The sequence below is a fragment of the Balaenoptera musculus genome, chromosome 2, assembly GCF_009873245.2.
Source record: "Balaenoptera musculus isolate JJ_BM4_2016_0621 chromosome 2, mBalMus1.pri.v3, whole genome shotgun sequence".
Lineage (NCBI taxonomy): Eukaryota > Metazoa > Chordata > Mammalia > Artiodactyla > Balaenopteridae > Balaenoptera > Balaenoptera musculus.
In genome coordinates this window covers 148,848,239-148,872,867 of record NC_045786.1, presented here as the reverse complement: position 1 = coordinate 148,872,867, position 24,629 = coordinate 148,848,239, and the positions used below count along the sequence as shown (strand labels likewise).

At 42.2% G+C, this 24,629-nt stretch overlaps 1 protein-coding gene across 1 annotated transcript in view; it reads right to left on the bottom strand.

Moving 5' to 3' along the window:
* BATF (basic leucine zipper ATF-like transcription factor) overlaps positions 1-24,629 on the bottom strand; it is a 77,660-nt gene that overhangs the window by 14,306 nt on the left and 38,725 nt on the right. The window contains 4 exon segments of the mRNA XM_036843326.1: positions 3,517-3,546; positions 3,548-3,622; positions 5,931-8,741; positions 21,586-21,712. Coding sequence (XP_036699221.1) covers positions 3,517-3,546; positions 3,548-3,622; positions 5,931-5,993 — 168 coding nt within the window. The 5' untranslated portion in view covers positions 5,994-8,741; positions 21,586-21,712.

Sequence of the window (24,629 nt, the reverse complement as noted above, 5' to 3'; positions counted from 1 at the left end):
TCTCTGGTTTGAAATGCCATCCTAGACATTTTGCATCTGTACTTGTGTCTTAGGAACTGACATATGTATTGGGGTCTTAAATTTGAGCTTGCTTGTGGGTCTATTTCTGAGTTCTATTCTGTCCAATGTTTTGTCTTTTCCACACTGCTTTGAAATCTATGTTTGTAATTCACTTTAATATCTTATTCAGCTAATCGTCTCTAATTACCCTCCTTCTTTAGAATTTTCCTGGAAACTCTCACATGGTTTATTTTTCTCCAGTTACTTAGAATAGCTATTTCATTTTCCTCCAATACCCAGAAAATCCTAGTTTATTAAGATCATATTAAATTAATTCAATTTCTAAATTAACGTAAGGAAAATTGCTATCTTTACATAAGGTATATCTTTCCATTTATTTGAGTGTTTTTTAATCACTTAGAATAGTTTTGAAGTTTAAAAAATTAAACCCTGCATATTTTTTGTTAAATTTATTCCTTCCTTCCATTTGCTGTTCTTGGTATTATAAACAGAATCTTTCTTCCTATTAAATTTTCTAATCTAATTTGCCTAGGAAAAGTTATTACTTTTTGTGTTAACTTTGAAAGCTGACTGGATTTCTATTATTTTTCATAGTTTTGCAGCTGATTATCTTGGATCCACTTATTAGCTACTAATATCTTTTGAAAGTGAATGAGTCAAGATATGACTTTCTCCTTTTTAATCAATGCCTTTACTATGCCTAATGGACTCTATAGTTGACTGCGGCAGAAAAGGAACTGAGTGTGATGAGTGCTGTTTGAGACACCAACCAAAAGAGAATTAAAACAGAATGTGGGAGAATTCCTGGTGGTCCAGTGGTTAGGACTCCTCACTTCCACTGCAGGGGTCATGGGTTCGATCCCTGGTCTGGGAACTAAGAAATCAGATGGGCTAAATCTTCTGGTTCTAACTCTTGTCTTGCAAAGAGAGACAGATGGGTTAGTGTTGAAAACCTTGCCACAGCAAAGAAACATACATGTCACCCTCACTGATACATCCCCAAGGGGTTGAAGGAAGACCAGGGGGTTGAATTTCCAGGGAGACAGTGGCGCAGCTCGAGATAAGGAAGACTCCTCTGCTCCTGTTAGGAGGCAGGGGGCTCTCTGTCACTAGAAGTGACCAGGCATACGCTGGGGACCATTTCCGGAGGGTGTTGTAGAAAGTCTCAAGCATCAAACGTGTGTCTGAACTTTCCAGCCTTTAAGAAATCTTTCAGCCCTGAGATCCTGTAATGTATATATAAGTATAAATTCATAAAATCTTAGTTGTGATTATCTTGTTTTTCTAATAATAACTATTATTAATATTACTCTTATTATCCTCAAAATTTTTGAATATTTATGATATGTCAGTGACTGATGCTTGAGCTCTTTATATGCACTATCTCTGTGAGGTAGGTAGTTACTGTCCTATTTTCCTAATAAGAAAACTGAGTCTAAGGGAGGTTAAGAACATCTCTAAGGTCTAAGGTGGGTCATATGGATAACAAATGGCAGAGCTGGGATTCAAACCATGTCCTTATGACTGCGGCACTGCTGAGCTATACTTAGTTTCCAGGGTTTTTTTTTTTTTAATATTACAAACTTATAAAGCTTATAGTATATTTCCAGTCTTGGGACATTGTCTACTTATACAAAAAGGTAGGTTTTATCCTTACTAATTTCTATTTATTTGTTCATTTGCTTGCTGCAAAGAATATTGAATTAGAATCAGACTGTGAGGGAGACAAGTGAGTGATCATAGATTTTCAAGCTTAAAATAGTAAACTGGGGCTTCCCTGGTGGCGCAGTGGTTGAGAATCTGCCTGCCAATGCAGGGGACACGGGTTCGAGCCCTGGTCTGGGAAGATCCCACAGGCCGCGAAGCAACTAGGCCCGTGAGCCACAATTACTGAGCCTGTGCATCTGGAGCCTGTGCTCCGCAACAAGAGAGGCCGCGATAGTGAGAGGCCTGCGCACCGCGATGAAGAGTGGTCCCCACTTGCCGCAACTAGAGGAAGCCCTCACACAGAAACGAAGACCCAACACAGCCATAATAAATAAATAAATAAATAAATAAATAAATAAATAAAATAAAATTAAAAAAAAAATAGTAAACTGGAGTGTTGTGAGCCCCTAAGCCCATAATGAAATCAATGGAGAAACATATAAGAAGCAGGGCCACCACCAACTTAACATTTAGACTGCTGATCACAGTTATCAAAGAGAAGAACAGACGGGTGTTCATATCATTCTTTCTTTTCAATTTCAACAAATACTCATGAACATAAAACTACATTAGTATGCAATGGAAGACATGTTGAATACGTTTCAAAATAAAACACGAGCATCCAATCAGAGATCTTGGTGCAGCCTGCTCTCTACTTCCTTACAAAGCTAAAAGCAGCATCTTTTTACCTAAGACTACATCTTACTTTTCTTGATAGGAATAAAACAAGTATTCTTTAACTGGCCAATTACCAGGCTAATCTTTCAAATAACCATAAGCATATTCATTTTTGGTGTCAATTGCCCTTTTTACCATTGGAATGAATTACTGGGATGCCAGAGGTTTGAGAATGGCTCATGAGGAGGGATGAGAAGGCAGAGGCGTCAGAGGAAGGGCTGAAGGGATGGAAGAGGAAGGAGCCAGTGAAAATAGAGCTGGTCGGACAGGGAGCAAATTAAGGGTCAGAAGCGAAAGAGAAGAAGAGGTGGTAAGGTGTGGGAGATGAGGAGGGAAAGCTTTGCTTTATGAAGCACACAGCCAGAATTTGGAACACTGACCAGGATCTTGGGCTGCTGGTGGAGATGCAGTTCAGATCACCCAAGGCCCCTGCTCAAGCCAGGGATCAGGGCTTCCCTAGAAAGTGTGAGACTGGAGGCAACTCAACCAGGATGGTGACCATCCCAGATACGTGCACCTGAAACTGTATCTTTCACAGACCCCTTGGGATATCATCAAAATAGAAATTTCGAAATCAAATCTTAATAATGTTCAGAAAAGAGGTATGGGGTGCAGCACCCTGTGGACCTCCTTGTCCCAAATGCAGACCTCAGGGTGGCCGCCCAACTGGCCTCCCAAGGGATGGGACTATATGCGTTCCTAGCACTGTGGGACAATGGGCTCCTCAACACCCTCTACATTCCTCCCAAAGGCAGTCCTGCCTTCCGCTCTCTGGGTTCATGAGGGATGGAGCTGTCTCAGGCTACCCCATCTCTCAGCAGGTGGATCTGCCTTCCACCAGCCTCTGGGCTGCCCACACTCAGCTCCTTTACTCCTCGTGCCCTCTTGGCACTCATTTCTCTTTCAGCCTCCTGGCCCATCCCCTGTTACGGAATCTTCTCAATGCACTCACAGGAGAGCCTCCCCTCCCCACCTCACCTGCATCCCTCCACCGACTCCCCCACATACACATCCCCATGCAGGCAGACTCAAAGCTATGGTCCAGGAGTCCACAGGCGTGGGGGAGCAAGCCTACGGCTCAAGAGGGTGAAGAAAGGTTTGAACACTCACCAGATGGAGGGTGTCAGCTTTCTGTGTCTGGCCTCTGCCGGCTCTTCTGGGCAGCAATGCGATTTTCTCCCTTCTCTGAAACTTTTCTCACATCATCAGATGAGTCCTGGGAAGCAGAGAATGATGAGAATTAGGGGAGTCTACCCTCTCTTCTGAGTGGAGGCAGGCTCTCATGGTGTTTGACATCTGGCTGTCCACCCTTCCATTTCTTCATTACTTTACTTGCCCGTCCACCCCCCTATTTACCAAAAGGCTGACCCAAAAGGGAACTTTTCTCCACACTCTGTTACACTCTCTTACGTCTCTATAACTTTGGCCAAAAGAGACAGGAAGAGGGCAAAAGAGCTTGAGAACCTCAATAGGGCTGTATTTGGAAAAAAGATGGTTAAGGCGATGAAATGTATTTTATCACCTCTCCTCTTCAGGTCTGCTCCACCCTCACCATCTCACTTTTGGCCTAGAACCTTCTTGCTATTTTTTTTTTCCCAAAGCTCTGTTAAGTACCTACTATGTGCTAGCTTCTGTGCAAGTGCTTTTTCTCAGAGGTGCTCTTGTTGAAGTCCCCAATTCTGTGAAGTTGATACCCTTATTTCCATCTTATATGTGGGGGAAACTGAGGCTCAAAGAGCTTGCCCAAGAGCTCACAGTAATCTGAGAGTTACATCTTCCAATGCTAAGACTGATGCCTTTCCAAGCCACCCTCGCCCCTGCCACCACTACCTTCCTGGTTTGTACCCCTTGTGTCTTCTGCTGTGCCCCTGGACTGAGGTCCCCACCCCAGATCTGCCTCTTCTTCCCCTGCATTCCCTTCATTATGCTCAGTGACCTTGATATCCCCCATGGCCCTGAGCACAATGCCTAGTACAAACTGGAGACCAAGAACAGTTTTAATGGTGGAGATTACCTGGCCGTGGCAGACAGTGGATGGGTGCTTAGGAGGACACAGGGAACTTTGGGTGTTCTCTAAGTGCACCCCACAGATGGGCATGTGCTCTACTTGGGCAGAGAGGTTAGCTCCGGCTTTCCCCCAGATGCTGCAGGGTAGGTGGAGGAATCTGAGTGAAACCCTCTGTACCTTCTGCCCTGTCCCTCTCACATCCCCACAGGCTAGAGGGACACAGTTTCCTTGGGCAAGACTTCTGCCCACCAAGCATATGTCTCACCAATGTGCCCAATACTTCCAGGCCATTGCAGTCGGAGGGGCATTTGGTTAGATAGGAAGGAAGTGCCTCTTTCTCTAAGGGGGATGGGGAACGAGGTTACCATGAAAGCCGTGAGTAATTTCCTTCCTAAGAAGAGTACAAACTTCCAGGCAGTCTAAACCCCTCTTGATACCATCTTGAGCAGAGGACTGGATTGTTTGTCCTCTAGAGGTCTCCACTAGGACTTCTTCCTACCTGCTGCTCTCCTGTTAGATATTGATGACAGAAAGCTGTAGTATATGTTTACATACTGTTATTTGGGCTGCAGCATTTTGAAAGCCCTCTTGGATATCCATGCTAACGAAAAGAATGGCAGTTTTTAAACCACAAAGTTGGACAAGGAATTGTCCCCCACTGTGTAATTAGATGAGAAGGAAGAGGGCTTCCTATCGAGAGCGCTGTCGAGGGATGTGGTGAGGAGAAAGCCCCAGGAGCTGCAAGGCAGCCAGGGTGCTCCCGTTTTTGTTTTGTTGTTTTTGGCAACCCTCAAGCTGAAAACTTTTGAGTTGGAAGTCACAACCTAGACTCCCAATGCTCCCAGAATCTCCACCTTCATCTCTCTGGTTTCCCCAGAGCTGAGCTGAGCTACTAAGGAATGTCTCCAAGTCCCCAGAACCATCTCCTGATTCATTTCCTTCCTCCCCCAGCCCTCTCTCCGCCACCTGTGCTAGCAGCAGTAGCCATACCCAGGAGGTAAGATAGATCCTCGGAGCTGGCACGGCGTCCTCCTCCTTCCAACCTGCTCTTCTGCCCCCTTTTACTTTACCCCCATCCCTTTCCTCTCTTGTCCTGCGGGCTGTCTCCTGGGCAACCATCTAGCATTCAGGGTGTGTGTGCCCGGAGCCCGCGTTAAGACTCCTCCTCTCACTTTGCTACTGCCTTGGAGAGAGGTAGACTCTTTCCTCTAAGAGACCAGAGTTCTTTGGTGTTCATTCTCCTCTTGGCTTCCTCGAAAGCTTCATGGGGTGGGACCCCAGGTGAGGTGGAGGCGATGCGCACCATCGGGGGATGAGGAGGGCGTAATTTGGCAGGATGGGCGGAAGGATGAGGGTCTCCGCCGAGATGCACAGCTTCACCGCAGATCCTGTGTCTTAAGTCTAACAGAGGGCTCCCGCCACCAGCCATCTCCTGGCCTCTCGGCTCCCGGGGCAGGCCGAGGCAGCCCGGCCCTCTCCCCGCCCTTCCCCGGAGAATCAGAAGGCAGGACCCTACCTGTTTGCTGGGGGGCGGAGAGCGGCTGAAGCTGGAGTCGCTGCTGTCGGAGCTGTGAGGCATGGCCGCAGTCTTCCGGGCTCTCCACGCAGCCCCTCGCGCCTCTGGGTTCTCCTGTCCCCAGCCGGCCTCCCTTCCTGACTGCTCCCGGGCCACCAGCCCACCCCCCCTCCGCAGGGCCCTCCTCTGCCCGCCTTGCAGCCACCTCTGACCCCGGCGTCCTTCTCACTCTGGGGTGCAGAGGCTCTGCTCCCCACAGGGACATGTCCGCTTGCTTTGGGGGCTTGCGCCTCTCTCTCTCTCTTGTGGTTTTCCTGGTACCTCGCGCTGGAAGTCACATGGGCGAAACTTAAACAAGTTAGAAGTTACTTGAGAGAAAATACATATCTGGGAAAAGACCCACAGAATTATGTGAAAGAAGAAAAAAAAAAAAAAAAACACACAAAACCCAGATACCTTTCGACAGTTTTGAAAGACAGAACATCTCTCTTCAATTGATGAAGATAAAGAGAAAAACAGCCAGGGAGGGAAAAACCCCAGCCAGAATTAGCAGGTCTGTCTTCTGTCAACATGGGCAGAAAGGAGAGGACAGCAAGGAAAGCGTTTCCATTGTCACCCGACTTGATTTTTAACACAAATAAAGCAGCGGGGGGCTGGGATTTCTTTCTGTTTTCACCTGAAAGCAGCTGCCGGTCCTGTCTTGTGGAGGCCTTCCCCTTTCCCCTTGCAGCCCGGCCTGCAGCCCGGCCTGCCTTGGGGTGGGCTAGGGGTGAAGGGACCCAAGGGCACGGTCCTTTCCTGACTATCAGACAGAAGAGATTGTGGTAGGTCTGAAGAGCCACAGGGGCCGGTCTGGAATTGATGCTCTAAACGTTTACTCATCACCTATGCCTCTTGGCAGGTGCTGTCTTTAGAGAAAAGATGCCTCCTCTGTTGAAGGTCTTTCAGGGGGTCAGGATTGACCTGGAATCTTAATGATTCAAGAAGGTCACAAGGTCAGATCCCAGAATGGAGAAACAGTTAAACACACACACACACACACACACACACACACACACACACACAGAGTGAAATGAGGCACTGTACTTGGAGTCAAAAACAACCAGGAATTCTGCCTCTACCACTTAGTTTGTCTGTGGCCTTGGTAGCTCACTTGAACTCTATACCCCTCATTATCTTCATCTGTAAATGGAGAAATGATAGAACCTGCCCTGCCTACCCTCAGGGCTGTTTCAAGAAGCAGATAGAGGGTGGATTAGAAGGCTCCCAGCAGACTATAAAATATGCCATGAAGTCAGCTGTTACTTGTAGTGTTTACTTGTCTTGCTGTGAGCACGTTGGGATAGGTCTCAGTAAGCAATCCACACACACCTGGGCATTCTGGCTTTTAAAAAAACTGTCTTGCCTTATTCCCAGCATGGCTCAAAGCTAGAATACTTGCTTGCTTAGTCCTAATTGGCAGGAAGTCTGGCCCCTGAAGGATGTTGTGGTCCACTGGCTGAATTTCTGCCCTAAGACAATACTGTCACTGGAGGTAAGTTGAGCAAAAGCAAAATCCTTACCCGGTGGAAATTATATCTGAGTGGCAGAAGCAGACAGTAAACAAAGAAGTTAATATCTAATACAGCAGATGGTGACAAGTGCTAGTGGAGGAAAATAAAAGCAGGTAAAGGGGTAGGGGAATTCTGTGGGTCAGTGGGTTGCTACTTCTACAGGATGGTTAGGAAGGCCTTCCTGAAAGGGGGATATATGAGCAGAGCCCCGAAGGAAAGGAGGGAGTGAATGGTATGGGTATCTAGGGGAAGGACATTCCAGCAAGGACCTGAGGTGGGAGTGTTTGGTTGTTAGAAGAACAGCAGGGAGGCCAGTGTACCTGGAGTGAGAAGCAGTGCCTGGCGGAAAATGAAGTCAGAGGTACCAGGAGGTTTCCTTCGGGGCTTGGAGGGCCACTGTAAGGAGTTTGGCTTTGTTCTGAAAGAAGTGGGGGAGCTGCCCTAGAGGACCTGCCCTCACCATTTCCACGCTGTGATTCTCATACCTCAAGCCACTGTCTGTTCCCTTCCCAGCACTTACAAAACTTGGTAACTACTTACTTGGTTTCCCCTGGCTTCCCTCATTAGAATGTTAGCTCCATGTGTGAATTGCACTCAACAAATGTTTATGGAGCCCTACCTTATACGACTACCACTTCGGAGGATACAGTTAGTATTTTTGACTGTTTCTCTGAATGAGATGATGATGAATCAGTTAGTTTTGCTGCCTTGACAAACCACAAAAAAAGAAAAAGAATCTCAGTGGCTTAAAACAACAGCCATTAGTTAGCTTGTGAGTCGGCGGGTCATCTGGAAGATTCCTCTGGTAGCAGCTGTGCTGGGCTGATCTCCAGCAGGGCTGCATCATGTGTCCTCAGACAGCTGGTAAATTGGCTGATCATTGGCTGGTCTAGGATGGCCTTTGCCAGGAGAGTTCTGCTGCACGTGGTTTCTCCTCCCCCAACATACTTACCCGGGCTCATTAACACAGCCCTTCAGGATTCCAAGAGGAATAGTGGAAGCATTCAAAGCCTCCTGAGGCTCAGATTTCCCACCACGGTCCTTCTGCCACATTCTACTGGACAAAGACAGTCACAAGGCCAGCCCAGGCACTCTGGGTTGAGAAAGAGACTTCACCTCTTGATGGGAGGAATTTAAAGAATTGTGGCCATGTCTGTGGTCTCCCACGGAAGAGAAGCCATTGGAGGTTTTAGAGCAGAAGAGTGATGAGCTCTAACTCAGGTTTTAACAGGATCTCTCTGGACACAGTTGAGATTTACTGTAGAGGAGCAAATGGAAGTAGGGAGACCAGTTAGGATTACAGCATTGGATTATCTTAAGAATCCAAGTTAAAAATATTGGTGGCAGTGACCAGTGAGGTAATGATGAAGGTGGTGAGAAGTGGGCCATATAACAACTGATGACCGTGACTCTCTTGTTTACAGTTATATACCCAGTGCCTGGTAGATACCTAATAAATAGTTGTCAATGGACTCAATATCTGAATGAATTCCCAGAGAACTTTGCTCATAACTTATGGCTCTTATCTACCTTGTCCTATAACTTTTCTCACCCTTAGTGTACTGAAAGTTCTGTAAAGATAAAAACCTTCACGTTTGTGTTTCATTCGATTTAATTTAACATTTATTAATCCCTATTATGTAGCAGAAATTGTAAGTCTGATAAGACAGAGACCCTGCCCTCATAGAAAGAAGTCAAATAACTAAAAAGGCTATCAGAAGTGTTATATAATGTTCAGGTGAAGGTCTTAACTCTGAACTTTCTACCATTCAACAGTAAATACTTGTTGAATGAATGATTGCTTGATTCAGTGGTTCCAAATCAACATACTGCTTTAGTATTTAACAGAGACTAATGAGAAGAGAAATGAAAAATTAGCTCTTACGTAGAAAGATGGTCTCTTCAATAGTATTGATTATAAATTATTTTTAAATATTTAAGATTAAAGAATAATAAACACTTGCATATCCACCATTAAGCTTAATAAATAAGTTATGAATAGAACTGAAGACCCCTGTATATCCCTCCCTAATCCCATTCCCTCTCCACCCAGGTAACCGTTAACCAGAATGTGGTTCTTATCATTCTTATGCATTTCTCTATACTTGAACCATATCTGTATGTATACCTAAGCAATACATAGTGCTGCTGTGCATGATTTTTAACTTTTTACATTGTCAGTATTTTTACATTTAATTTCTATTTTTTATTACACAGTATCTGAATGGTCACAGCAGGGCTTGGAATACAGGCATTCTCACTGAGGTTATTCTGGAGAACACCACAAAGCCTCCAAGTAACTGTTGTAAAACAGCCAGCATCAGCTCAGCTAGCATCAGCCCAGAGCCTAAGGATAATGCTAAGGCAGCATTTGCTACACACTTAAATCCTTTATGCTAACAACTAACACCTGTCATGACAGTTGTTGGCTCATGCATGGCCCTGGTACAAATTAGAAAACAGTGCCACCTCTTGGTAGGCAATCGCAGGCCAAAGGGCATGGACTTTTGAGCCCCTATTTAACTTCTAAGGTCAGGGCTCTTGAACAGTGAACAATTTGTACAACTGTACCCAGCACCCTTGCTGTGTATCACTTACTATGTGTCAGGCACATAAAATGACTCAATTCTCACAACCGTCACAGGAGGTAAGTACAGTTGACCTTTGAACAACTCAGGGGTGAGGGATGCTGACCCCCCCATTGTCAAAAATCCACATATAACTTTTGACTCCTCCAAACCTTTAACTACTAATAGCTTACTGTTGACTGGAAACCTTACCAATAACATAAACAGTCGAGTAATGCATATTTTGTATGTAATATGTACTGTATACTGTATTCTTATAATAAAGTAAGCTAGAAGAAAGAAGATGTTATTAAGAAAATCAAAAGGAAGAGAAGATATGTTTATAGTACTATATTTCATTTATCGATACTGTAAGTTTACATCATCTGTTTATAAGATGAATTGTCTGTCAATACCTACATCAATATTGTCTTATATGATACAAAAGACTGTAGATGTTATACATATTACTAACACTAGACATCAAAAATGAAAAGGCAATGTGAGAGGACTTCCCTGGTGGTTCAGTGGTTAAGAATCCTCCTTCCGGACTTCCCTTCCCTGGTGGCGCAGTGGTTAAGAATCCGCCTGCCAGTGCAGGGGACAAGGGTTCAAGCCCTGGTCCGGGAAGATCCCACATGCCGTGGAGCAGCTAAGCCCCTGCGCGCCACAACTACTGAGCCTGCGCTCTAGAGCCCATGAGCCACAACTACTGAGCCCATGTGCCACAACTACTGAAGCCTGTGCACCTAGAGCCCGTGCTCCGCAACGAGAAGCCACCACAATGAGACGCCCGCACACCGCAACAAAGAGTAGCCCCTGGCTCGCCGCAGCTAGCCTGCACACAGCAACAAAGACCCCCAAAACAGCCAAAAATAAAAATTAATTAATTAATTTAAAAAAAATCCTCCTTCCAATGCAGGGGATGTGGGTTCGATCTCTGGTCAGGGAACTAAGATCCCATGTGCCATGGGGGAACTAAGATCCCATGTACCATGGGGCAGCTAAGCCATGTGCCACAACTACTGAGCCCACATGCCCTGGAGCCCACGTGCCACAACTAGAGAGAAGCCCACAAGCCACAATGAAGAGCCTGCTCACCACAACAAAAGATCCCGCATGCCACAACTAACACCCGACGCAGCCAAATAAATAAATAAAAATATTTTTTAAAAAAGACAATGCGAAAAAGAAGAAATTCATATTTATTTACAGGTATAATGATTCATGCATGGGTAACAAAGAAGCAGCAATATGATTGCTTTACGGTAGCCTAGCCTATATGCTAATGAACGAATTGGTATAAAATTTTTAAGGCATACAGTATTACAGTCATATTTATAATACAGTTTGGGAAACATTTTTACGTCTTTTTACCTGTGATAGGCTGACAGTATCTCCAATTACATGAGAGAGAGAGGCACACTGTAAGGCAGTGTAATTCTTTGAAAGCAAATAACTTGAGTTGCGGGATCACAGAGGTGGGAGAGGGAGTGGTTCTGAGGAGGGGAGGGGATAAGTGGGGGGAAAGGGAACTCTGGGAATTTAGGGCAGCAGCCATTTGCCAGTATGTATTTCAGTGTCTAAATAACTAGCATCATAATGCAAGTGCCTATTAGATCAGCATTGTTTAAAATTAGCAGGATACGTTGTAGGCAAATGGGCTTCTTAAGGTAATTGAAAATAGATATTTTTTTAAGTGCCACAAACTTGCTGTATTCACACCACTCTAGTTCTCCTGGTCCTTTGCTCTTCCCAGTGCCAGCACAAATATAGACTTCAGTCCAACCCCTACTGAATCAGCTCATTTCCAAGACCCGGGTTTTACGAAAGCAGAGATGCTCTGACCAAATTGTTAAGAAAATGGGTTGAAACTGAGAAACCTAGCAAAGCAGAAACTTCCTGAGTGTCTGTGGCATGTCCCCCGGCGTGGGGGGTTGGGGGGGGCTGACTACAGAACTAGGTACTTTTCCTTCAGGACAGTGATTTCAGGAGTCAGGCTTCCCTCCCTGGAAGGAGGTGGGAAATCACCCAATGTCAAAAAGAAGGAAGGAAATACTTGCTTGGGACACCCCTCAGATATTTTGATTTAATTGGTCTGAGCGCAGGTATTTTTTAAAAGCTCCCCTGATGGTTCTAACATGAAGCCATTGGATGGAGGGGAAATCGCAGAGCACGTTTCTCCAGGAGGGGGCACTTTGTGGCCTCAGAGTCCAGTTAAGCTTCCAGGCCCAGCTCTTTCATCTCTGTTCATTCTCTCTCACCAGCCCTGGGACACAAAGACCCTCACACCCTGGGGTTAACAGGCTCCAAATCTACTTTCCTCACCCGCTTTGAGCTGATACAGGACCTGGGTGCATGAACCCTAGGGTTGAGTCCACCGAAGCAGGCCAGGTAAGGGGGGGTGGCCGCGGAGGGGGATGAGGGTCAGGAAGGGTTAGGAGCGCTCCCCTCCCCTCGTAGATGCTCAGGTGCCCTCAGCGGGCACCTGGCGCCACTGGCTGCATTTTCAGGCCCCTGTGCCTTTTCCTCTGAGAGGCAGTTTCACATTCCTAGAGCATTTTGCCTCATTCCCTGATAGCTCACTGTCTAGTTAGTAAAGATGAAACCCAGGAAGAGGAAAGAAGAGTCTCCTGAGAGTGCAGGCAAATGTCCCCGGGGTCCCCAAGGGCCCCTCACTGGTGGCTGGAGGCTGGGGGGAGGTGGAAGGCCTTCCCATCAGCGGCTGCCCACCCTTCCAGGCTGCCCCCGCCCAGGTCAGAATTTCTAGGTTATCACCCCTCCCATATAGACCATTAATGCATTGACACCAAACCCACTCTTTTTTCTGAGCTCTATCTGAGCACCTTGCTGGATGTGCCACCTTTGAAATCTTAAGAGCTGACTGCAACTCTTTAGTTATTTGAGCAAAAATAATAAAAATCCCTAGCTGCCTTATTAAAAAAATTTTTTTTTTTTGGTGGTAAAGCACAAAGCACAGTATGGTACATCTTCAGTGCTTACAAGATGGCTAAAGGGGATTTTTCTCAAAGTTTCCCAAACAAGTAGGGAAAATATTTACCTGAGGGCAGAGCCCTCCAGCAAAGGGGCCAGAGTGGGTGGCCAGGTGATAATAAGGAAATTCCCCCTGAGGGCATGGGCAGGGCCTGTAGTCCAACCCTTTAATCTGGGCTTTAAACCCAGATAAAGCTTTGTAGGAAGCTTCTTAGGAGGGAGCAGCCGCCATGAATGTGCTGGTCCCAAAGGGTTAAATAGGGTTTCTCAACTTCAGCATTTTGACATTTGGAGTGGATAAATCTTTGTTGTGGGGGGCTATGCTGTGCATTGTAGGCTGTTTATCAGCATCTCTGATCTCTACCCACTAGATGCCAGTAAAACTCCCCAGTTATGAAAATCGAAAATATTTCCGGACCTTGATTAGCAGATGCAAACTATTATATATAGGATGGATAAACAACAAGATCCTACTGTACAGCACAGTGAACTATATTCAATATCCTGTGATAAACTGTAATGAAAAATATATGAAAAGGAATATGTATATGTATATATATGTATAACTGAATCACTTAGCTGTACGGCAGAAATTAACAAACATCATAAATAAAGATGTTTAAAAAAAACACATCATAAATTGTAAATCAACTATACTTCAATAAAATAAATTTTTAAAAAAGTTTCCAGACCTTGCTAGATGTCCTTTTGGTGGGGGGAGGGGGGATCAAAACTGCCAGGTGAGAACCAATGGATTAAAGACCATGCACCCCAAAGCAGCGATGCCCCCTATCAACCTGTACCTGGTAAACTCCTCACAAACCCCCTCAAAGCTCAGGAAACCTCTGGACAGATATGCTTTGTTCCATGCAGCTTCTGAGTCCCCAGGTTTTGGACCTACTTCAGCCTGTGGGTGTAGCCATGCTGACCACGGAGCCATGGGCAGCTCCTAGGGTGAGCCTCAGAGCTGCTTCCGGCAGGCTCCCCTCTTATCTGCCCCTCGCAGACCAGAGGGAAGGGAACAGGGGCTCTCAAAGGATGAGAGAGGCCATTCCATTTTTTAATTGCCGACTGGATTAAAAACTGAAGATATATCAGGATGAGGTAACAAAAATTATGGTGTATTTTTAAAGCAAGGTATTTGCACTAGAACCAGATAATTATGGTATTTATACAATTATTAGTTCATGGCTCGCTGGAGGTGGTACTGACTGGCAGTGGGAAGTAGCTTCAATGCTGGATGGATCCCTGGATGTTCTCTCGGGCTTGGCTGAGTCTTTCTGGCTGGATATATGACCTCATTTGGACATAAGGTGCTTTGGGAATGTGAGGTCTACCAAATCACTCTTCAGCACCCCTCCCTCACCCACCCAACCCTGAAAGGGTGTGGAGAAAGCTCTATGGAAGAAGGTGAGAAAAGGGAAACAGCTTCTTAGCTTTGGGTTTGAATATGCAATCAAATGTTCTGTCTCTGCCACTTAGTAACCACGTGATCTTGGGCAGAGCACATAAAATTCTGTGCCTCAGTTTCCTCATCTATGTAATGGGAATTACAGTACCCACCTCATAATATTGAACGTATTTAAATTGCTTAGCACAGTGATTGGTGCCTAGTAAGCATTTGGTGCCTATAGGTGTTACTGCTGTTGTATTTATTTTATATAGCCCAAATAGATCTGGGCTTATCCCAGTACAGTGTCTCATCCAAAAGAAGCATTAAGAAGAGGGAATCACATCACATACCAACTTTCTGAAGTCCTCTTTACACAGTTTCTCCCCAGAGTCACCCTCCTCAAAGCTATTGTACCAGGCTATCCTTTCTCTTCTGAGATCTTTGTTACTACTTCCCAAATCTCACAGTCCTGTCTGCGACCTTCACTCCTCTCTTGCTAAGCAACTCTCCTCTCTACCTCCCAACCAAGTGTTCTTTGTTCATAGGCTGGCCAGGCCAGATTAGTATCACTAACCTTACTGTCCCATTGTCTTCCTTTCCACCCTCTCCTAGCTCCATAGGGCAAAGGTTCAGTAGCAACTGGCCCCTGAACAAAGATGTCTCCTCCAAGGGCAGTTTGTTATTTATTTGCCTGTTGTTGGACATTTGAGTTGTCTTCAAGTTTTGACTATTATGAGTAAAGTTGCTACGCCAATTAAATGTAAAAGTCTTTTGGGGGCTATATGCTTTCATTTTTCTTGGGTGACTACCTAGATAGGAATACCTGCAACCTTGCTGTAGTCATTTATTAGTTCTAGTAGCTTTTATGTAGATTCCTTAGGATTTTCTTAGATGATTATGTTTTCTGTGAATAAAGACAGTTTTACTTTTTCCTTTCCAACCCATTTGCCTTTTTTTCTTGCTTTGTTGCATAGGCTTTGTGTATAGTTCAGTGTTGAATAAAGTATTGAGAGTTGACATCCTTGCCTTATTTCTAATCTGAAGAGATAAGCATTCAGTCTTTACCATTAAGTAGAATGTAACCTATACAGTTTTATACTTTATAGATTTTCCTTCATCAGGTTGAGGAAATTCCCTTCTATTTCTAGTCTGTTGAGAGCCTTCATCTTGAATGTATGTTTGTTGAATTTTGTCAAATGCTTTTTCTTAATCTATTGATATAATTCCATGATCTCTCTCCTTTATTCCATTTTATGATAATTACATTAATTGATTTTTTGAATGTTAAACCAACCTTGCATTCCTGGGATTACTTTATTTGCTCATACTTCTTAGAGGATTTTAAAATTGAGATATAATTCACACACCATGAAATTTCCCCCTTTAAAGTAAAAAATTCAGTCTATTCATAGAGTTGTGCAACTGTCACCACTATCTAATTTCAGAACATTTTCATCACCTCAGAAAGAAATTCTGTACCTGTTAGCAGTCACTCTCCATTCCCTCCTCCCCTCTCTTTCTGGCAACCACTAACATACTTTCTATCTTTGTGGGTTTGTCTATTTTGGACATTTCATGTAAATAGAGTCACACAGGCTTTGTGACTGGTTTCTTTCATATAGCATAATCTTTTCATGGTTTATCCATGTTGTAGCATGTATCAGTATTTCATTCCTTTCTATGACCCAATAATATCCCATTGTGTAGATAAGCTACATTTTGTTTGTCCATTCATCATTTGATGGACATGTGGGTTGTTTCTACATTTTGGCTTTTATAAATAATGCAGCTAGAAACATCTGTGTACAAGTTTTGTGTGGAGATATATTTTCAAGTCTCTTGGAATGGGATTGCTGAAATTAAAGCTGAACCTGGATTGATGACTTACTTTTTCTATTGAAATAATGTCTTTTACTTTCTTGATAGGGCCCTTTTAAGCAGAAAGGTTTTAATTTTAATGAAGTCCAAGTTACATAATTTTTTTTTCTTTTGGTTGCTTGTGTTTTTGGTGTCATGTCTAAGAAACTATTGCCTAACCCAAGGTCACAAAGATTTACACCTACATTTTTCTTCTAAGAGTTTTAATAGTTGTAGATCTTACGTTTAAGTCTTTGATCCATTCTGAGTTAATTTTTGTAGGGTGTGAAGTATGGGTTCAAATTAATGTTTTTGCATGTAGATATCCAATTGTCCCAGCACTATTTGTTGAAAAGACCATTCTTCCCCCATTGAATGGTCTTGGAAACTTTATCAGAAATCAATTATCTATAAATGTGTGGGTCTGTTGCTGGACTCTAAAATCTCCTTCATTGATTTATATGTCTATCCTTATGCCAGTTGTACCCTGTCTTGTAGTATGTTTTGTTTTGTTTTCTTGTAGTAATTTTGAAATTGGGAAATGTGAGTCCTTCAACTTTATTCTTTTTAAGATTGTTTACGCTATTCTGAAACCCTTATAATACCATATGAATTTTAGGATCAGCTTATCAGTTTTTGCAAAAACAGGTAGTTGGAAAATTATGTGGATTGCATCAAATCTGTAGGAACAATTAGGGAAGTATTGCCCTCTTAACAATATTAAGTCTTCCAACACATAAACATGGGATGTCTTCCCATTTATCCAGGTCTTCTTTAATTTCTTTCAATGATGTTTTGTAGTTTTGGTGTGTAAAGTTTGCGGGGTTTTTTGGGTTAAATTTAGTCCTTTTTGATGCTAATATAAATAGAATTATTTTCTTAATTTCATTTTTGGATCATTCGTTGCTGGTGTATAGCAATATAATTGATTTTTGTAAATTGATTTTGTATCCTGCAACCTTGCTGAACTTGTTTATCAGCTCTAACAAATTTGTATCTGTGTGTGAATTCCTTAGGATTTTCTATATACAAGATCATGTCATCTGTAGATATAGTTTTACTTTTTTTCTTTCCAATATGTATGTCTTTTATTTCTTTTTCTAGCCTAATTTCACTACTAGAAATTCCAGTATAATGTCGAATAGTAATGGTTAGAGTCGATATCCTTTTCTTGTTCCTGATCTTGGTGAGAAAGCCTTCAGTCTTTCACTACTGAGCATAATGTTATTTATGGGTTTTTCATAGATGTCCTTTATCATGTTGGGAAAGTTCTCTTCTACTTATAGTTTGTTGAGTTTATCATGAAAAGCTGTTGGATTTTGTCAAATGCTTTTTCTGCATCTATTGAGATGATCATGTGGGTTTTGTTCTTTATTCTAATAATATGATTATATTGATTAATTTTTGTATGTTGCACCAATCTTGCATTCTTGGACTAAATTCCACTTGGTCATGGTGTATAATCCTTTTCATATGTTGTTCTAATTTTTGGAAGGTTTTGAGAAGGATTGATGTTAATTCTTTTTAAACATTTGATAGTATAGTATTCACCAGTGAAACCTAGGTCCTAGGCTTTTCTTGGTGGCAAGATCTTGACTACTAATTCAGTCTCTTTATTTGTTTTCATTCTATTCAGATTTTAAAATTTCTTCTTGATTAAGTTGCATAGTTTGTATCTTTCTAGGAACTTTACATTTTATCTAGGTTATCCAATTTGTTTGCATAAAATTGTTTTAGTATTCTCTTATAATCATTTTTATTTCTGTAAGATCAATAGTAATGCCCCCTTTCATTTCTGATTTTATTAATTTGAGTCTTTTCTCTCTTTCTTTTTTCTTGGTCAGACTAGTTAAAGGTTTTTCATCTATGTTGATCTTTTCAAAGGACCAACTTCTGGCTTTCTTGAATTTTTCTACTGTTTTTCTATTCTCTATATAATTTACTTCTGCTCTGTTTTGTATTATTTCCTTCCTCCTGCTTCCTTCCGGTTAGTTTGTCCTTCTTTTTCTAGTTTCCTAAGGTAGAGGTTTAGGTTATTTATTTGAGATCTCTCTTCTATTCAGATATAGACATATACAGCTAGAAAATTCCCTCTAAGTAATGATTTAGCTGCATCCCATAAGTTTTGGTGTGTTATGTTTTTGTTTTCATTCATCTCAAATTATCTTTTCATTTCCCTTGTGATTTCTTTTTTGATCTATTGGTTATTTAGGATTGTGTTATTTAGTATCAACATGTGTGTGAATTTTCCATTTTTTTTCCTGTTACTTATTTCTAATTTCATTCCATTGCAGTTGGAAAATATACTTTGTATGATTTCAGTCCTTATAACTTTATTGAGACTTGTTTTATGGACTAATAAATGGTCTATTCTGGAGAACGTTCCATGGTGCAATTGAGAGAACATGTGTCTGCTTTTGAGTGGAATTTTCTATCAATGTCTGGTTTAGTTGGTTTAGAATGTTGTTCAAGTTTTCTATTTCCTTGCTAATCTTATGTCCAGTTGTTCTATCTATTAATGAAAGTGGGGTGTTAGAATTTTCAACTATTATTGTTGAATTGTCTATTTCTCCCTTCAATTCTGTCAGTTTTTGCTTCATGTATTTTAAGAAGTATGTTGTTACATGCATCCATGTTTATAATCGGTATGTCTTCTTGAGGGATTGATCCTTTTATTATTGTAAAATATCCTTCTTTGCCACCCTGCTAATATTTTTCTTAAGGTCTATTTTTTTTCTGATATTAGCATAACTACTCCAGATTTCTTCTGGCTATTGTTTACATGGCATATGTTTGCCCATCCTTTTACATTCAATCTATTTATGTCTTTGAATCTAAAGTGCATTTCTTCACAGATGTAGAGAACAAATGTATGGACACCAAGGGGGGAAAGTGGGGGTGGGGGTGGGATGAATTGGGAGATTGGGATTGACATGTATACACTGATGTGGATAAAATTAATGACTAATAAGAACCTGCTGTATAGCACAGGGAACTCTGCTTCACTTCGCTGTACAGTGGAAACGAACACAACATTGTAACACAAATATACCCCAATTAAAAAAAAATGAAAAAAAAATATTGTGGCAAATAGCAAGAAAAAAAATAAAGTGCATTTCTTTAGACTGCATGTGGTTGGATCACATTTTTTAAAATCCATTCTGCCAATTGCTGCCTTTTGATTGGAGTGTTTAATCCATTTGCATTTAATGTAATTGCCAATAAAGTAGAGTTTATGTCTGCCATTTTGCTACTTGTTTTCTACATGTCTTATGTTCTTATGTCTTTTTTGTGCCTCTATTCCTCTATTACTTCCTGCTTTGGGGTTAAATAGATATTTTCTAATGTACCATTTGTTGTTGTTGTTGTTGTTGTTTTGTTTTTTTAAAGTCTTTATTGAATTTGTTACAATATTTTTTTAAATTTTATTTATTTATTTATTTTTATTTTTGGCTGCTTTGGGTCTTTTTTGTTGCGCACGGGCTTTCTCTAGTTGCGGCGAGCGGGGGCTACTCTTCATTGCAGTGCATGGGCTTCTCATTGCGGTGGTTTCTCTTGTTGTGGAGCATGGGCTCTAGGCACACGGGCTTCAGTAGTTGTGGCATGGGGGCTCAGTAGTTGTGGCTCACGGGTTTAGTTACTCTGTGGTGGCTCAATAGTTGTGGCGCACAGACTTAGTTGCTTCCGTGGCATATGGGATCTTCCTGGACCAGGGCTCGAACCTGTGCCCCCTGAATTGGCAGGCGGATTCTTAACCACAGCGTCACCAGGGAAGTCTTTAATTTCCTTTTTTTAAAAATAATTAATTAATTTATTTATTTATTTGGCTGTGTTGGGTCTTCATTTCTGTGCGAGGGCTTTCTCTAGTTGTGGCAAGCGGGGGCCACTCTTCATCATGGTGCGCGGGCCTCTCACTATTGCGGCCTCTCTTGTCGCGGAGCACAGGCTCCAGATGCGCAGGCTCAGTAGTTGTGGCTCACGGGCCTAGTTGCTCCGCGGCATGTGGGATCTTCCCAGACCAGGGCTCGAACCCGGTCCCCTGCATTGGCAGGCAGATCTCAACCCACTGCACCACCAAGGAAGCCCCTTAATTTCCTTTTAATTTAATTTTTTTTAAAGATTTTTTTGATGTGGACCATTTTTTTTTTTGTCTTTATTGAATTTGTTACAATATTGCTCTGTTTATGTTTTGGTTTTTTGGCTGTGAGGCATGTGGGATCTTATCTCCCCGACCAGGGACTGAACCCACACCCCCTGCACTGGAAGGAGAAGTCTTAGCCACTAGACCGCCAAGGAAGTCCCCTTTTTCATTTAATTTTATTTTTCTTTTAACCTATGTAGTTACCATTACCAGTGCTCTTTATTTTCTTCATGTGGATTCAAGGCACTATCTTGCATCCTTTCATTTCAGCCTAAAGGTCTCCCTTTAGTATTTCTTGTAGGATAGGCCTACCAGTGATAAATTCTGTCAGCTTTTGTTTATCTGTGAATATCTTAATTTTGCCATTATATGTTAACAGCTTTATTGAGATGTAATTTACATACTATACAATCCACCCATTTAAAGTGTACAATAAATTGCGTTTACCATACTCAGAGAGTTGTGCATCCTTCGCCATAATAAATTTTAGAATATTTTCATTATTCCAAAAAAGAAACCCTGTACCCCTTAGCCATCACTTCCCAAATCTCTCATCTGTCTCTATCACCTCAAGCCCTAGGCAACCACTAATCTACTTTCTCTATAGGTTTCCCTATTTGTTGGTTTAATCGATCTTTTAAAAGCATAAACTTTTAACTTTATTGATTTTCTCTTTTCTTTGTACATTTTCTCTGTTTATTTGTCTATTGAGTGTAGTTGTAGTTTGTTCCTTCTGATGTTGATATTCCAATGAATGAATATAATTAATTTATTTATCCATTTGATTGTTGATGGAATTTTGGATTGTTAGGCACATCTTTGATGTTATATTTCTAGCATTTCAACCCTGTTCTTTAATTATTTATATTTGCCCCTTTATAACTGAATATCCATTGGATTTATATCAACTGGATAAAGTTTTGCTGCTCTCAACATGCTCAGTGATTTCCACTTTTTATCTCAGTTGCTATAAAGTTAGAAGATTTACATTTCTTGTGATTAGTACAGCACTTTCACTTTTCCAGTCTTTACCTTTTTTTTTTAAGGAAAGAGGCAATGTTTTAGTTAAAGAAACAGAGCAGAACCTATACACACACACAGACACACATATATATGAGACAGAAAGAATTATTATAAGAAACCAACTCACAATTATAGAGAGCAAATTCCAAAATCTACAGTTGGCAAGCTGGAGACCCAGGAGAGCCAATGGTGTGGTTCCAGTCCAAAGGCCAGCAGGCTCTAGACCCAGGAAAAACTGATATTTCAGTTTGAGTCTGAAGGCAGAAAAAAAAAAGACTTAGCTTGAAAGCAGTCAAGCAGGAGGAACTCCTCATACCCATGTGTGGATGAATCTTTTTGTTCTGTTCAGGCTTTCAACTGATCTGGTGAGGCCCACCAGATTAGGGAGGTGTTACGACTTTCTTAAATTAACATTTGTTAAATGATGCACTGGGTGCAGGATGGTGAGCCCTGGTTCCACAAAAGACCACAAGAGAAATCGAAATGGAGAAGTTTATTACTCACAGGTCCTGGAGGAAGCACAGGGCACACCTGGAGAGGAGGTTAAGGCAGGGTGAAAGCAGAAAGAGTGGCAGGACCTGGGGCACATGCCTATATTAGTGCTTTGGGGTCCCCAGGCTAAAGCTGGCTTGGTCAATTTAAACCAAAAGAGCAGGGTTTTGGGAGGCTCCATGGGGGTCTTATCTAAGGTGGAACACAAGGGGAAGGTGCTGGGTGGGCAGGGCAGGGAGTGGGGTGGGCTGTTAATCACAGAGCTGTTGAGTCATATCAGGAACTCACATTTACTTGTGACCTGGTGGCTGTTATCTAGGGGTGCCTTCCGTGCGGGGCTAGTGTTAGTTCAAGGCCCCCACAGGCCACTGGCCAAAATGGATGTTGAGGCAGCAATGCTATGGAGAAACTTAGCTAAAGTCGCAACTGAGGGCAATCTGCTTTATTCAGTCTATCGGTTTAAATGTTAAACCCATGTAAATACACTCTCACAAAAACAGCCAGAATAATGTTTGACCAAATATCAGACTCTCCCCCACCCCCACACAAAGAATAACCATCACAGGCAACATGCCATAAAATATTAAAGAAGTGCACAAAAAGACTAATCAAAGAGGCAAGGCTGCTGAGACTGAACTGTGGGATGAACTGTATGTGTATAATTGGGAGACTGCACACCAGAATGGTAACAACTATTTTCTCTAGTAAACATGCACACTGTAATAATAATAAAAATGAATTTAAACTATTACATACATACAAGAGACTGGTATTTTAGAATATCTCCATACATTTCTTTTTTTTTTTTTTAAATAAAAAAAGCAAAGGACATGAGCCCTCTTTTTTTTTTCATATTTATTTATTTATTTACTTGGTTGCACTGGGTCTTAGTGGCAGCATGCAAACTCTTAGTTGAGGCATGCATGTGGGATCTAGTCCCCTGACCAGGGATCGAACCCGGGCCCCCTGCATTGGGAGCATGGAGTCCTATCCACTGCGCCATAAGGGAAGTCCCAGAGTATCTCCATACATTTCTAAGACTGTGGCAGTTTGAGGGAGACAGTGGTATGGATGGATTGGTGGTTTGTATAGCTCGACAAAACCGATGAAGTCGTGCAAGACTGGCCGCCCTCTTGTCCATCAGCCTCAGGTGTCCCTCTGTCAAGTTTCCCAATTCATGTCCCTAGGAACTCTTTCATCACTCTGGTGTTTCAGCAAACAGAATGTCTCTGTGTTTGGACAGACATTACATACATGTTCCCAGACTCCCGTGTTCCCTGCACAATTCCTCAATCTTACCTGCCCCGTGGTGGAGGTGGAATCATCCTGTCCTCGGGAATCTAGATGACGAGACTCGTGGCCGGCCCAGGTAGCCTCACTAAATGCCACACAGGAGTGGAAGGACTAGTTTCCTTGTGAGCTATTCTTTGAAATACAGAAGCATTCACATAAATGAGAAATCTCTCATGAATGTATTTGTAAATAGAATCCTGTGGTACTGAATTAGCTGTGGAATTCATTTAGGGAGCATTTTATCTGTATTACCACCCTGGACATAGATGGGATAGAGTGTATAACAGTCCCTCTGTGCTCACTATCACCCTCAAGGATATATCTAAGAGGATACAAAAGTACTATTTCTCTCTCATTCTACTGGTCAATGTAGCTTCTGTGGATTCATGTAGTCACGTGGTAGGATTAAGGTTAGGGGCTGAGAAAATAGATGTACCAGTGGACTTTCCGAGTCTGTTATTATCTAAAGATTACTTTCAAAACGCCCTTATACCTTTGGTCTAAGATGGACTGAGCCCAGGTGCTTGACAGGAAAATCCCATTGAAATGACTTTCAAGTGACTTACATAATGTGAGCGGGAGATACCGTAAAAAGGACACTGTAAAAGGTGACAGACCGAGGAATACAGATTTAAGCAAATTGTTTCAAGTGATAAAGATTACCAATAGACTAAAAACAAGAATATAAGTAAAAATTGGGAGGGGAAAAATGAGGTGACATATAATGGAATTAAATTCCTCAATATTCAATGGCCACATTATTTAAAGTGAGGGGGTCTTTAAATAATGTTTAAAGTGGATAAGCTGAGAAACAGAAGTATAAACATATTTTTGAATTCTGAATGTAACCACTAAAAGCACAAAACCCGAATGTGACTTCACATGTTTGTCTGTGGAGAGTGGGCCTCGGGGTAGGTCTGGAGATGCGGAGAACTTTCACATTTTCTTTACCCTTTTTGTAATTGTTTGCAATGTTATGACCCCGTATATAAGCCATTTTTATGCTAGTTAAAAACAGTAGCAACAATGCAAATACTCCACCTTAGGAACCTCAAACTCTACCTCAGGAACCGCAAGGAAAAAGTTTTTCCTTTTACCTCCTTCCAACAGGTGAACTGATCCTATAGCCTCTCCCACCTCATTCCTGCCAGGGAAGCATACGATGATGAGGCTTTACAAGATGCCCTAGAGTTAAAAATTTTTTTCTTAATTTTATTTTTAACTTCGTGTTTATGTCCTTAAGCTGAAAATAGAATGGTGGTGGTTGCCAGGGGCAGGGGTGTGGTGGGATGGGGAATTGTGTCAATGGATATAAAGTCACAGTTAGATGAGATGAGTAAGTCCTGGAGACCTGCTATACCACCCAGAACCTACAGTGAAAAATAC